The sequence below is a fragment of the Macrotis lagotis genome, chromosome 6, assembly GCF_037893015.1.
Source record: "Macrotis lagotis isolate mMagLag1 chromosome 6, bilby.v1.9.chrom.fasta, whole genome shotgun sequence".
NCBI classification, from domain to species: domain Eukaryota; kingdom Metazoa; phylum Chordata; class Mammalia; order Peramelemorphia; family Peramelidae; genus Macrotis; species Macrotis lagotis.
Window position 1 is genome coordinate 228,550,266 of NC_133663.1, and position 15,859 is coordinate 228,566,124.

The 15,859-nt window shown below is 35.2% G+C and overlaps 1 protein-coding gene across 2 annotated transcripts in view; it reads left to right on the top strand.

Moving 5' to 3' along the window:
* TRAPPC2 (trafficking protein particle complex subunit 2) overlaps positions 1–15,859 on the top strand; it is a 22,535-nt gene continuing 6,676 nt past the window's right edge. Inside the window, exons 1-6 of one of the 2 annotated variants that reach the window (XR_012469616.1) lie at positions 33–112; positions 2,793–2,904; positions 6,154–6,297; positions 7,495–7,581; positions 7,816–7,973; positions 10,037–10,124. Coding sequence is in view for 1 of the 2 variants with exons in the window: in XM_074192441.1 (XP_074048542.1) it covers positions 2,812–2,904; positions 6,154–6,297; positions 7,495–7,581; positions 10,037–10,135 (423 nt within the window). In the remaining variant the exon portion in view is untranslated. Of the gene's footprint in view, positions 113–2,792; positions 2,905–6,153; positions 6,298–7,494; positions 7,582–7,815; positions 7,974–10,036; positions 10,177–15,859 lie in introns of those variants that run through there. The other variant, XM_074192441.1, reaches the window with a different exon arrangement.

A 15,859-nucleotide genomic window follows, 5' to 3' on the forward strand; every position in this document is an offset into this window, starting at 1 on the left:
CTCGCGAGAGCGGAGGAGCCGGGGAACGCCGCGAGAACCCGGAGGAGAGGGTCTGGGTGGAGCCTGGCTGTTGGACTGGCGCTGTCCGTGCAGGTGCTGCTTCCGCGCCCAGGTAAGGGCTGGCTGGAGGGGGAGGGGACCGGGTGCTCGTAGCCCAGCCCCCCTTTTCCTTTGCTTCTTCCTCCTTTGCTGTGTGCCCCTGCGGCCTCCGCCACCTCCATCGCGCCATCCCCCGCCTGCGCCCCAGACTGGGTCAGGGCCGGCTAGCATCGGACACTGGCCCATGGGTGCCCCTCCCCCAGGGAGTGGGCGGAGCCTCCTCCCAGCCAGCCCTCGAGCCCCCCCCCCCCCGGCTTTCCTGGCCCCCTCCGGAGCCTGACACCTGTGACCCGTTACGTAGATGCATCTTTTTCCTTAACTTTATTTTTATACTAATTTAGAAGGTACATTTACTGATCCTGCTTTTATTTCTCCGACAAACTCCACCGAGATAATTAGATTCAATCCCTCCAATTTTATTTGGGGTGAATTTGTTTTGTTTCCTGGGTTTTTCTTAACACGCATTTGGTTGAGATGCATGGATGGTCATTCCGTCAAAGAACATTTATTGGGCGGCTAGGTGGCGCAGTGGATAGAGCCCCGGCCCAGGAGTCAGCAGGACCTGGGTTCAAATGTGACCCCAGACACTTAATGATGACCTAGCGGTGTGGCCTTGGGCAAGCCACTTAACCCCATTGCCTGGCAAAAACATTAAAAAAAAAGATCATTAAGTTTCATACTTAGATCATAGAAATGAAACTTTTGAGGTTTTCCAACTCTGCCTTCAGCATTTTCAAGTTGAAAGCATTGAGGCCTAAATAATGACTTTCTAAAAGATCATTCATACCCACTGATAAATGGCCGGAGAAGACTTTGAACCTAGATATTCTCACTCCAAATCCAACGCTTTTTCTACTCACACTGTCATTAGTAACCTGAATGGAGCAATTGCATTATAATGATGCATTTTTTTGAACAGGTCAAAATTGTTAGTAAATTCATTATCTCCCCATAGACTTCTCTTTAATTTGATCATTCTTTATCCCTTTGTATGCCAAATAGTTACAAAGACTCTGATCTCTCTTTCAAATAATATCCCTTTTACAAATCTGAGATTTACTAGGCAAAAACAATCTTCAGCCCTTCTTGATATGGTGTTTTTTTTCAGATCCTTCACCACACTGATTTTCCTTTTCTGGATGTTTCCAATTTCACCTAAGTTCCTCTTAAAATGTAATGTCCAAAATTGAGTATGTCATTTTAGTACTGCATAGTATAGTAGACTTATTATAATACTCCTTTGTTTTAGACATTATACTTATATTAATGCATCTTAGCATTTGTTTCTATTCCATCACACCATTCTATTAATGTTGAGTTTGTAGTCAAGTAAAAATTATAGGTCATTCTTCACATAAAAAGTGCTATTTGCATCTCTGCAATATTTTTTGCATTTTCTTACTTCCCTCCCACCACATCCCAATATTTCCATTGTTGCCACTTTTATTAAGTGTTAGGAATATTAAAATAACCCTACTTCTACTTTCTTCCTTCTCTGTCCATACCATTACCAGAATATTTTATAGATCTGATCATGTCATTAACATCCCTGGAACCATAGCTGGCCAAGTGAAATTCGGGTGTCTTTACTGTTATCAAGTTCTTCTAAAATCTGGTGCTACCATTTTCAACTTTATATCTTAATTACACATGCTCAGTGTTCCTTCAAAACAAGACTATTCTTTTCCCTTTGCATGGGTACTTTATATTTTCCCACCACTTTGCCTCTATTCACATTGTCTGGAATTAGTTTCCTTAAATGTTAGCTCAACCCACATGAATCCTTCTCTGATTTTCCTACCCCTGTCCTCCAGCATTCTCTGATTCCTCCTTTAATTCCCCCCCATAATAATAGCTAACAATTCATATAGTGCTTGCTCTTTGCCAGATACCCATTTGATCCTTACAACAACCCTGGGAGGTAAAACCTATTATCCCTGTTTTACAGAAGAGGAAACCAAAGTAAGCAGAGGTAAAAAGGCTTGCTTAGGATCAAACAGCTCGTAAGCTTCTGAAGCAGGATTTGAGTTAGGTCTTCCTAATTTTGGGGCAGCTAGATATTTAACAGGAAAGAGCACCACCTGGTCTGGAGTCAGGAAAACCTAAATTCAAATGCAAACTCAGACACTTAGGTAAGTCACTTAACTCTGTTTGCCTCAGTTTCCTCATCTATAAAATGAACTGGAGAAAGAAATAGCAAACTACCTCAGTATCTTTGCCAAGAAAACCCAGATCACAAAGAGTTGGATACAACTGAAAACAAAGGAACACAGTTCTGCTTTTTCTATAACACGTTAACATAACTTTATGAAATAATGCAGGGGGAAATGGATGGAGTAGAGCTCAAAGAAGTTAGTACATACTATAATCATATAAAAGTAAATGGGAATTAATAGGTAGAGAAACCTGGAAGAAATCTGAGACATTTCATATATTAAAATACATTTATTTAAATGCTAATAACTGTAAAAGTTTAAAGTAAAGCTTATAATGAAGCATTTAAAAAACATTTTCTATATCCTTAATCTCCCCCCACTTGCCTTTAATTTTTGTTTTTCTATCCTCCCACAAATGATCGTTAACTTTGCTTCAATAACATGCAAATCTCCATGTAGGTTTGATACTTTAAGACTTTGTTACTTTCTTTTTTTAGCATAAAATTCACAAAGAATTTTGTTGTTTTGTTTATTTAGGACCTGTACATTGAAGACAATGTCTGGAAGCTTCTACTTTGTAATTGTAGGCCATCATGATAATCCAGTTTTTGAAATGGAATTTTTACCAGCTGGTAAAGTAGAATCTAAGGTGTGTATACAACCTTTAAAATTCTTCAAAGTGGTCTTGGTGTTGTGATAAATATGGGCTAAGTTCTTAGAAGTGAACATGACCTCTGAAGATAAGGAAACTAATGTCCAGAGAGTTGAAGTGATTTACTCCCAAGTTAATTTTAGAACCAACATTGGAACCTAAGTCTTGACTCCCAATTCAACAAAACTCTCAACTATAGTGTTTTCTCTTATTTAAAAAACAAACAATAAAAACATGATAATTCTGTTTTATAAGTGTAATGTCAGTGTGATCAGAGTAAAATGAAAGTTATACCAGAAGTCATCAGATTTTCTATTTGGGTATAAATAATTATAAACCCCTCAGTGAAAGGGTTAAAAAGATCTCCTACTTCATTCATATTATTCCATTCTTGGTCTCAATGTGGATCAGCATTGACAGATCTTGTATTACTTTGCACTGATCTTAGACTTTCTTGGGTGAAGTTTCATTTCCAGGGCAGAACCCATCAACATAAAAGCAGCCTAAGGCAGGGACTACTCTAGCCTTGTCCATCTTTGTCCTTCATTCTGCTTTTGAGCCAGTACTTTTCCTTATCTAATGAGTAGCAATGAATAAAGGCAGTGGGGATAGGTGACTTCACCAAGGTCACAGAGCTAGGAAATTATTAAGTGACTGAGGCCAGATTTGAACTTAGATCTTACTGACTGCAGGGCCGATGCTTTATCCACAACATCACTCAGCCACCCCCTTACAATCTTCTTTACAACAAGATATCTTATATCTCTGTATCAAGATTATGCAGTATTTCTTGGAAGATGTAATAATAGAAATAATCCTGGTCAAAGATTCTGATCAAAAAACATCAGGCATTAAACAGGAAGATATATGTTCATCAAAAATGTTTGCCAGTCAGTTTACACATGAGCAAATCAAAGTGATTCATAGTCATATGAAGAATTGCTCTAAATCTTTACTTACTAGAGATATGCAAATTAAAGCATCTCTGAGGTACCACTTCACACCTTCTCAGACTGGCCAATATGACCAGAAAGGACAATGATCAGTGTTGGAAGGGATGTAGGAAATCCGGGACACCAATACATTGTTGGTGGAGCTGTGAACTCATCCAACCTTTCTGAAGAGCAATTTGGAATTATGCCCAAAGGGCAACAAAAATGTGTATATCCTTTGATCCAGCAATACCTTTATGGATCTATACCCTGAAAAGATCATGGAAAAGGGAAAAACGTGTACAAAAATATTCATAGTAGCCCTGTTTGTGGTGGCAAAGAATTAGAAATTGAGTGAATGTCCATTAGCTGAACAAATTGTGTTATATGTATGTTATGCAACACTATCGCTTTACTAGAAACCAGGAGGGATGGGAATTCAAAGAAACCTAGAAGGATTTGCATGAACTGATGCTGAGCTAGATGAGCAGAACCAGAACATTATATATCCTAACAGCAACATAGGGTTGATTATCAGTCTTAATGGACTTGCTCATTCCATCAGTGCAACAATCAAGGACAGTTTTAGGGTATCTGCAATGGAGAATACCATCTGTATGCAGAGAAAGAATTGTGGCATTTAACCAGAGACCAAAGATTATTCCCTTTAATTAAAAAAAAAAAAGTTATTATGTAATTTTGCTCTTATATCTTATTTTTCCTTAAAAATATGATTTCTCTCATCACATTCAATTTTGATCAATGTATAGCATGGAAGCAATGTAAAATCTTATCAAACTGTGGAGGGCAAGAAGGGAAGCAAGATTGGGGAGAAAATTGTAAAATAAAAAAAGTTTCTAATAAGTAACAATAAATTATAGATGGAAAATAAAAGTTTGCCACTATGCAGGAAAAGACCCAGCACAGAGTCCAGGTCAAGGGGTTCCTGTGAATGATGAGATCCTTTAAACAAACAAGCTTGTTTGTTGTTAGCAAGCCCCAACACATTTCAGTATCTCCTGCAAGAGATCTGAAATCACTCAGAGGAGTTTGGCTTGTCCTTCCACTCAGGAAAGATAGGTAAAGAATATCTATTAATCAGATTTCAACATGCATCTAAAATTCAGAACACCTTTGAGAATTTTTCCAAAATTATGTATTTTGGGACAAATAAAACTTGAGTCTAGGTCCAGAATTGAAGAGGAAGAGAACAAGCTGGTTTGTTTTGGAAATAATACTGTACATTCTTACTGAACACAAGCTTCTCAACAAAAAGCAAAGATCCATCTTTTCAATGGAAACATGTGACCATTATTACTATGTAGGAGAGAGACCTAGAACACTACTGTATCCCAAGAACTGAAGGTGAATATTACTAAAAAGACAGTGGAAAGGCACTTGGCAAATGTGAGCAGACTACAACATAAAACTGATTAAAAATTCTAGAAAATGAGATAAAGGATTCAAAGAATTGTTTGACAATGTTCACATGGTGAGAGCAGGGAATGACAAGTGGGCATGCAAACTATTCCTACAGTATTCTCCATATAAGGAGAAAGCAAGGAAGACTTTTGCTACATTGTTAGATTACTAAATATCTGTATATAGAGAAAAGACTTAATGGGTTGAGATTTGCATCACTGGAAAGAATTCCCGAATGAGGAATTCCTCAGTGAAATCACAGTTCTATTTCAATATTTAATAATCTGAATATCTTAAAAAGCCCTGAAACTCTGATTTCTTTTCAACATCACTAGTATATCTTCAAATGATAAACTTAGCCACCCCTATTCCTTAAACCTTTTCAGTAATGCTGTTTTTTAAACTTGCCCTTCTACCTCCATCTTTCACAATCCTTACGATTGGCATTTTATTCAAAAATTACTCTATTTCAGTAATTATTTATAACATTTAAATTCCCTCCATACCTCTTTCTACCTCTTCTCTTAGTGCATACTTTATAAAACTTATAAAATCCAAGCCTAGAATACTTCCTATGGTTTTTAAATGTAGAAATTATTCATTTTTAATTATGAAATATATTCTCTTGAATAGAGAACTAGACTTAGAGTTGAGAACTGGTTTTAAGAGCCTCTTCTGACCCACATTAACTACATGAGTTAATGGTTTTGGTTTTAAAATGGAAAACAATATTATGTAGAAATAATGTAACATTGTAATAATGATCATAAGAAATATAAGCAGAAAAATAAAGTTGTGTGGCTTAAAACTATACCTGAAATTTTTCATAATGAAATACTTTTATTCTGCCAACTGAAGCTAATAATCTACTGTTGCCCATGTTTTACTCCAGGATGATCATCGTCATCTGAACCAGTTCATAGCTCATGCAGCCCTCGACCTAGTAGATGAAAATATGTGGCTGTCTAACAATATGTACCTGAAAACTGTGGACAAATTCAATGAGTGGTTTGTTTCTGCTTTTGTTACTGCAGGCCATATCCTTTTCCTATTAATAATACATTTTTAAAATGTACATCAATTTCATAGAATTAAGAAAGGATGAGCTTATAGCAATACTATCTATATTTGCTAGGGTTTGAGATTGAGATGGGATGGGATTCCATCATTATGGAAGGTTAAAAAAATCCTTTCCACCTTAAGAGTATTTTAATTCATATTTTAGAAAAAAAATGTTGTGATTGTGAGAAAAAAACACTAGGCTTCTTATATTTATGAAAAGAAAATTGTTTTATCTGTAAAATCCTGTTTCTAGTTTACTTTTGAAATTTAAGTGATTTTTTTTTTTTAGTTAAGTACTGTATTAAATGTCTTTGAGAGTCTGTCTTGGCCTACCAGATGGAATGCTTGATTTGATATTAGGAAGACCTGAGTTCAAATCCTTTTTCTGGTACCATTGTCTCAGGCAAGTCTCTAAATCTATCTAGTAAGTTATAGATAGGTTGAAAAACACATATGGTCATGATATTCCCTCACTCTAAAAGATCACACAACTTTGTGTATTAAACTTCTTTATTTTAAAGCTTCTCAGAACAACTAAAATTTTTTAAAACTTATTTTTACTAATAGAGTTGGGGATAAGAACTAGATTGCATTGATTTAGGGAAATCTAAGATGAATTGTTGAGGAAACTCAACAAGTCAATGTTAGAAAGCTGCCTTGTGTACTAAGAGATTGAATGACTTGTTTAGGTTAACCAGTGTATCATGGGTGAGACTTGAACCTTATCTGACCAGACCAAAAGGATAAAAAAATGTGACTTTTGGGCCATGTGCAGTCTGCAGGTGCAGCCCAAACTCGATTAAAGTTATTTGACAAAATAAGTAAATAATTAATAAATAACATTACATAGATTAGATATATGGATATATACAAAGATGATATTAAATTTTAAAAGTATATCAGGGGCAGCTAGGTGGTGCAGTGGATAGAGCACTAGCCTTGGAGTCAGGAGTACCTGGGTTCAAATCCGGTCTCAGACACTTAATAATTACCTAGCTGTGTGCCCTTGGGCAAGCCACTTAACCCCATTTGCCTTGCAAAAACCTAAAAAAAAAAGTGTATTAGTATGCAGTCCACATGACTGTATACTTGAATGACTATAATGCCACTTGTTGGCTTTCCATTGCTTCTTCATTTTTAAGAAGAACATGTAATATACTTAACTATTTTACATATGAGATTTATTATGCTTCATGATGTAAGACAAGAAGATGGAATAAAGAACTTCTTTAGTGATGTCTATGATTTATATATAAAGGTAAGTTATATTTTGTAATTTTTTAAATTTCTAAGTTTCAGGTCATAAAGGGGATTATCTTGTATAACAGTAAAATAAAACTAAGGATAGGAACTGAGTTTAAAGTTACTATTCTCCATTTGTTATTTGTATGATGTATACAAGTTGTTTTTCATTGGTGTCTAACTCTTCGTGACTGCTTTTGGGATATTTTTTGGCAAAGATACTAGAGTGGTTTGTCATTTCCTTCTCCAGCTCAGTTTATAAATGAGGAACTTTAAGCAAACAGGGTTAAATGACTTGCCCAGGAACAAACAGCAAAGAAGTACCTGAGGCTGGATTTAAACTCACAAAGATGAGTCTTCCTGACTCTAAGCCTGGCAATCTCCTGGCTGCCCTGCACCATTTAATAGGTAATGAAATTGAAGTATCAAAAAAGAGTAAAGTTCATTTTTTAAAAAATAAAATTGATAGAATGATCTGAAAAATAGCTGTGGTGTTTAATAAACTCAGTTTAAATAAGCAATTTCTGGGGTTGCAAATGAAGAACATGAAATAGGAATTCTACATTAGGCTTCCACAGATACATTTTTTTCTGTTGTCTTTTTGTTTTGGTAATATATTAAAAAGTACTCTTGATTCTTTTTTTTTAAGGTTTTTGCAAGGCAAATGGGGTTAAGTGGCTTGCCCAAGGCCACACAGCTAGGTAATTATTAAGTGTCTGAGACCGGATTTGAACCCAGGTACTCCTGACTCCAGGGCCGGTGCTTTATGCACTACGCCAGCTAGCCGCCCCAGTACTCTTGATTCTTGACACATGTAGAATTTTCCATTTTCTTACAATTTCAGTACTGTTGGAAGGGAATTTATTTATTAAGGAAGGGATCTGGGTTTCCTCAACAAATGACATTATTTTCCTAAGGAGACTCAAAGATAATGATGATGATGGTAATGATGACAGAGCCAGAACCAGCACCAAAGCCTCTTCACTCCCATTTCACTCTTTAACATTGATAAACCCTGGATATCTACAAGCAGTTTTTAATTTCAGTCTAGTTTTTTCCGTCTTTTAGTACACTCCCTCCATGTCCCCACTGCTGTGTAGTCAGCTTCAACTATTTTTAATATTTATTTAAACATAATTAGGAATGCAACTCATCTGTAAAACATGTTATATTTCAAAGCCAAATGTGAATAATGGCTAACTGTTCCTTTTGTTTTTGCCAATAATTGAATTGCTTTTAACCTGGAAATTTAATTGAACTTCCGGAACCAACAATTTAAGAAATTAAAAGAGCACATTTGGGGGAGGGGAATGAGGTAATTGGATAATGGAACAAAAAGAGAAGAAACATCCATCAATAAAACACTTTAAAATAAACAGAAAAGAGCAGAAGGAAGTTCAAAAAGAAATGCAGACAAGCAGGGCAGTTTTGCTACCATATTGACATTACAATAAACTTTTTAAAAACAAACTGCATAGCAAGTTGATTCGTGTTATTCCTAGTTCATGTTCTTTGTATTTTTGAAATGTTCATGTCTGTTGTTTTAAGTTTATAATAAAAAAATGAAGGGAGGCTATTTTGTAAAAAAAAAAATAATAGAATTAAATTGTTAACAAGAAATGCTTGTTACAGGGGCGGCTAGGTGGCGTAGTGCATAAAGCACCGGCCCTGGAGTCTGGAGTATCTGGGTTCAAATCCGGTCTCAGACACTTAATAATTACCTAGCTGTGTGGCCTTGGGCAAGCCACTTAACCCCATTTGCCTTGCAAAAAAACCTAAAAAAAGTAAAATGAAAAATGAAAAAAAAATGCTTGTTACAGCATAATACAGTCTAATTTCAAGTCATGCTGTCTATTTTACTTAATATTTAAAGTAGCCTGAAGAATTTATTGAAAAGCTTTTGAAAATGATTTAAAACATATTTTGTATGTTAATAACTTAACTTGCAAATTTATTTAGAGTATATGAACTATGACATTAAGTTTCTTAACATCCTTCTGAGGTTGGAAGCAAAAATAGGAACATGTTCCTAGTCGTGCAAGTAGAGAATTTCAAGTTTCATTGGTAATAAGGGAAGAATTGAGATTCTCTTGAATAGAATTACTAGTAAACATTAGACTCTCTTTATTATCAGAATAACTTCAGGGGCATTTTTTTGGCCTCTAGACTTTTATTTGAATATAGCAAGATTTTCATATGCCTGTGCAGAATTCTTTTTATTAATGTTTGTCATCCTAATATGTATCTTTAAAACCAGAAACTGAAAACAAACCTGAACTTCTTTAAAGAGCCACAGCTGTATCCTAAAGAATTATTGTACAGCTTTTTAAAAATCTGCTTCCTAAATACTTTTGATTTATCTTGAGTTGTTTGCAAAAATTTATTTTCAGGCATCTTAATTTAAATTTGAAGCTGTAAGTTTTACTTCATGATCCTTGTCACTATGGGTCTAATACTTTTTCTTTCCTTAGTTTGCAATGAATCCATTTTATGAACCAAATTCACCCATTCGATCAAGTGCATTTGACAGAAAAGTTCAATTTCTTGGGAAGAAGCACCTTCTAAGCTGAATACATTAAACTTTTGAATATGTGATGTCATAATATGCATTGTAAGTAACTACAAGTTCGTCAAGTCTGTGTCTACTCTTGACTTTCTGAGTCTCTGGAAATAAATCATCTTTCTAGTTAGAAAAACAGTAGGGCCCCTTTTTGTTGTCATTATTGCTAATGATCCAACCAAAATAACTTATTCTTTTGAAAAATACTGTATTTATAAAGAATATTAGATGAAATACCATAACAATTATTTTTGCTTTTAAAATTGTAAGATTCTACTTCAAGTAGTCTAATACAGTCTTAATTTTAACTAAATCAGGGAAATGTCATTATTTATAAATGTAGGAAATGTGCATAATGTTGAAGAAAAGGGTTTTTTTCTTTGTTAAATTTTGTACTATTTATCTGAGAATATTGAGTCTGGCAGTAGTACCAAAAAGACAAAAAATTTAAGAGCATGTATGTTTAAGACTCTACCTATAAATGAACTTAAGTGGTTGCTGAGACCAAAAGTTAAGTATGCAAACTATATCTTTGCATAATCTTTGATTATTATTATTATGTATTTGCGATCTTGAGGATTGTTTTCTTTCCTCAACAAGAATAATGCAAATGATAATTGCATTTCCTATTGATAAATTAGTTTCATACTCTTGTAAAAGTATTTGAGTTATTTACATATTTTGGCTTTTGAGAATAATCTGAATTAAATTAGCAGTTTGATAATAAGCATATATAGACCATAACTAAGAAAGTTGCTTAGAGTTTTTTGCATTGTAGAAAGTATGAAATCTTATTCTATGAGGTATGAGTTATATAAACAAATGACATCATAACCAAATAGTTCCTGGAAAAAGCTACAAATGTCTAAAAAAGTATTATTGAATTCAATATAATAAAAGGGAATTTTTAACTAAGTTTTGAAATTTGGTCTTTTGGATTTTGAGTGAAATGCTTGGGTACAAATATATTTTCTTCTTCTCCCCAGTTATTTTGCATAACTCCAAAAACAATCAGTTTTTCAAAGACTCTAATGTTCACTGAATGTAGTTTTGCTTGTTGGGTTTTTCTGGAGTTTTAGTGCTATTCTCAGTGTTTTCTTAGGAACTGGTATTACCGTGTCATGTAATTTGGCTGATTCTTCCTTTCCCACAAATTTCTGAGTATAGACTGACTGTTAGTGTATTTAGATTGTAAGAATCTTAAACTATTAAAAACTGAACTAACTAGAAAGTGTGCTAACTAGACCTTCATTTCTGTTCAGTAATTCTTTTATTCATCTCTAACTTATTACTCACCACAGTAACTATTCTAAATCAAACACCCACAACCCACAAAGCCAGTATCTTACGATGACATTGCCTCCTTTGAGATAATTGAAGCTACCCATCTCAAATTTTTCTCCCCCTGTAGACATTTTTTGTCCTCACCTTTCCACTCTCATCTCAGAGCATGAGGTGTTTTCATCTTAATCAATTTAGCAAGACTTCCTTTTATTATGAGCCTGCATCTAATAGCTAGCTTATAAGAGCTAATATTTCTGCAGTGCTTTAACATTTGCCAAAAACTTTACAATTATCTCATTTTGTCCTCAAAACAACCCTGAAAGGTAGGTGCTGTTATTATTTTCCATTTTACAGATGGCAAAACTGAGGTAAGCAGCAGTCAAATGATTTGCCCAGGATCACACAGCTACTAAATGGGTGAAGCTATAGAAATCTGAATGATTCTAGGTCTGGTACTATATCCACTGACCACCAGTCTGCCTAAGGGAATGTATGATTTTTTATCCCACTCTTCCTGTCTCTAAGATATTACTCCATCGATGATTACCCTTCTCCCTAATAATTGGTGTCTGCCTTGCTACTGCTTCCTACCTTCAGACATTCTTTGAAAGAAACTAGCGATTCTGAGTTGGAGGTAAAGACAGGGCAGGACAATTCCAGGTGTAGAACTTAGAGCCAAGAGCTGGTGCAAGGAGGCAAAAGTGAGGAATAGAGGCTGGTTTAACAAGACCATACTATACGTGACACAGGAATTCAAAAGAGAATTAATTATTACAGGACTGCAGAAGGCATAAAATAGTTTATGAAGATATAGAACTTGAATAAAACATGAAGCTGTTACAGTTTAAAGAAGGGGAAAGTATCATTCAGGAAAACAACATGAACAAACACAGCGGTGTGAAAGTGTTCAGAGTTAATCATTTTTGGAGGCCTGTTGTGTCTTAGGTCAGACATAATGGCATAATATGTAGAGGTAGAGTCTACAGTGTATATACAGTCAAACTTGGCAGGGTTCTTTTTTTTCCCCAGATTTTCCTTAATTTTTGTTGTTACATCAAACAGATTACAAAAAAAATTTTGAGAAATGAGTGTGTATAAATGTAAAGGCATTAACAAAAAAAATTGGGGTTTTCACTGTTTGGGAAAGAAAAAGCCTCCAATTCTTAACCATCATCAGAAATGAATGATAAGACTTCTACAGATAGCAGACTTTAGGATATGATTTTTTACAAATATGTATGTGCTTCAATCAGTTCAGTCATGTCTGACTCCATTTTTGGAATTTTTCTGGCAAGGATACTGGAACGGTTTACCATTTCCTTCTCCAGCTTGAAAAATAGGGTTAGGTACATAGCTAATAGATGTCTGAAGCCAGATTTGAACTCAAGTCTTACTGACTCCAGGCACTTGAGCCACTGCATCACCTGACTAGGGAACAGATGCTGTAAAAAAAAAAAATTGAACATTTTGATCCTTTCACTGACAACTCATTGAAACTTAGAACTTGGTCCCTAACTCTTTAAGACTGAATCTTCAAAAGAATAGGAACCTAATCACACCAGTTGGATGCAGTACTGATGTAGTTGCATCAGAATAATTTATTTTTATTTTTAATCTGTCTACCTTTGCCTTCACTAAAGACTGGAACCCTATGGTAAACAATTCTGTTGCTGTTATATAGATAATGGTAACCTTTCCTTTTTTTCTTACTGTTATTGATCACAACAGAACAAATACTTGATTGTAGCCATGTTTTCATGGGCTATGGGCAGCAGCCCCAAATTATAGCACATTCCCTCCTCTACCTCTGGCAAAACTTTGAAGGCAAAAGGATAGATAACTGAATGGCAATCTGAACCATGCAAGAGTAACAATGAACGATGGAATAATAGATGTGCAATCTTATTGCTGAATCTTGAACTAGAAAAGGCAGAGGATAACCTACTCTAAGTATGACTTAACTGTTCACTGTACAATGCAGCATACCAAATGTCCAATCTCCTCCCTTCCCCCAAAGGTATTGGTAGGCAACAAAGAATTACTAATTTTATAGCAATTCTGCCACACTGCTGTTCAGTTTATTAGGTGTCTGCATGTGCCATTTACTGCCACCATTGATCTGTCAAAATTTTCTTCTCTTGCTTTTTTCTTGCCTTATTCTTCCATGCCCTCAGCTTTCATGGGAAAAGGTTGGCATTTTACAAACATTTCTTGCAAGTGATTTAAAAGTACTTGTTAAAAGGAACGGCTTTTCTGTCTTCAGCCCTTTGTGTTCCTTAGATGGCTCTGAAGAGGTTGCTTTACCACCAAAAAAAAGTTTTCTCCATTTACTTCCAAGTAGAAAGTTGTCCCAAATGCCTTTTGAGTTCTGAAGTTATCTACTAGTCATTCCTGGATTTACTGAACTAGCATATTTTCAGCAATTTCAAACCTTTATTGCTGATGTTTCCTCTGGACCAGACTTCAGAGACCTTTAATTAGAATACCAGATTAGAATTCAAAACACCTAGGTCATAGTACATTTGTTACTTAATAACCATGTGAACTTAGAAATACAGATTTGATTCTAGAATTGGACTTTTAGGTTTTTTTTTAAACATTTTGTCTAGAGACATATCTTACCCATGGTTACACAGACAATTCAGAAACTAACAGAACCTGAATTCAAAGTCATTTTCTGATTCAATTTACAATATTTAGATTTAGCAAAAATAGTCAAATAGACTGTTATAGATATATTACCAATCTGGTCTGCCTTCCTAGGACTTCTATGATAATAAAATAAGATGTGATCATTTGCTTCTTTCTCTCACATCTCAAGTCATCATTTCCCATTCTCCTTTACTGCAGGCAAAAAAACAAAAAAATGATCCTCTTCACCAAGGTCAAATGCTATGCTTCCTCTTTGTCTCATAGCCTCCCAATAGTTCTTCCTGTCTTATCAACCTTCTCCAATTTATCTTGCATGGAGTTGCCAAAGTATTCCTAGACAGATTTATTCATGTAATTTTCCAGTTCAACAAGGTCCAATGGCTTTCTCCTGACTCTTAAGAAAAAATGGACACTTCCATTATTTAAAACTTTACAATTCTGATTCCATCTTAGTTTTTCAGGACTTAATATCCATTATTACCTCTTAGACACTATTTCTAGCCAAACTGGCCTGGCCAATTCCCACACACATTCCATTGGCTCATCATGTCTTTTTATAGGCAGCCCTCAAAGCCTGCAATGGCACACCCTCCACACTTCCACCCAGAATGCTTTGCTTCCTTCCAGGCCCAGTTCAGGTACTACCTCCTACAGGAGGCCTTTTCTGATCTTCCCAGTTATGAATGTGCCTCAGAATTAGTTAAATGTTTTTCCAGCTAGAATGTATTATGTCTTTAACAGAATGGGTAATTTTATGTTTTTGTATCCCTAGATAAAATCTTATTCTACACAAATTAAACTTATTTACTTTTAAAATTTTTTTTTAAGGCAATGGGGTTAAGTGGCTTGCCCAAGGTCACACTGGTAATTATTACATGTCTGAGGCTAGATTTGAATTCAGGTCCTCCTGACTCCAGGGCTGATGCTCTATCCACTACACCTACTGGTTGCCCCCAAATTCACTGTACATTATAAACACAAATGTCACTGATATTATATGTGAAATCTCACTATCACCTTGTTCATTTTTGTTGCCTTTCCCTAAACCACTAATAATTTGGTATGAACTCCCAGATGCTGTAAAAATATAACAAATCAGTAAACATTCCACTGCTAAAATACAATGAAATGGTAAAATTAGCACAGTGGAGATTTAGTTACTATAAATTTTAGCATTTCCCCAGTGATTAAAAATTTACAAACATCATTAGATATCACTTGATGAAATTCTGCATTGGCATTTTTAGCACACTGTTCCATTTGATCATTCTTCCTAAGCTGATAGTCAAAATATTCTGAATACCATGGTGAGTAAAAAAAACTGTATGAAGCTTCATGTAATAATGAATGATTGGCATGGTGAGAGTGGAGGCTCCTCTTAGGAAAAAAGTACAATGGTAGTGGGATCTAAGGTAACTTTAAGGGGCAGGGAATAATTACTACCAGCCCCTTCCCATGTTATCAGTCTGGAAAAGTTGACTGCCTTAGTTGCAGCTCAGATAAAAAGGTTGTAACAATGGGAAAGAATGCTGTGGATTCAGCATCTGAAAACTTGGTTAGAATACCACCAAGTTTGTCTTTTACTAGATTTGACTTTGGGAAAGGCAGCCCTTAAAAGCTTTCATCAGAAGGCTGTTGTGAGAGCCAGATGAGAATATGTAAAATATTTTGTAAATTTTTATAAAGTATTTGATAATATCTGATGTTTTCCCAGGATAATTTGAGAGAGGTAAGAATCTAACAAATATATACTACTTGTTAAAAATATTCTTTTCAAATTGAAGATATTTAAAATATA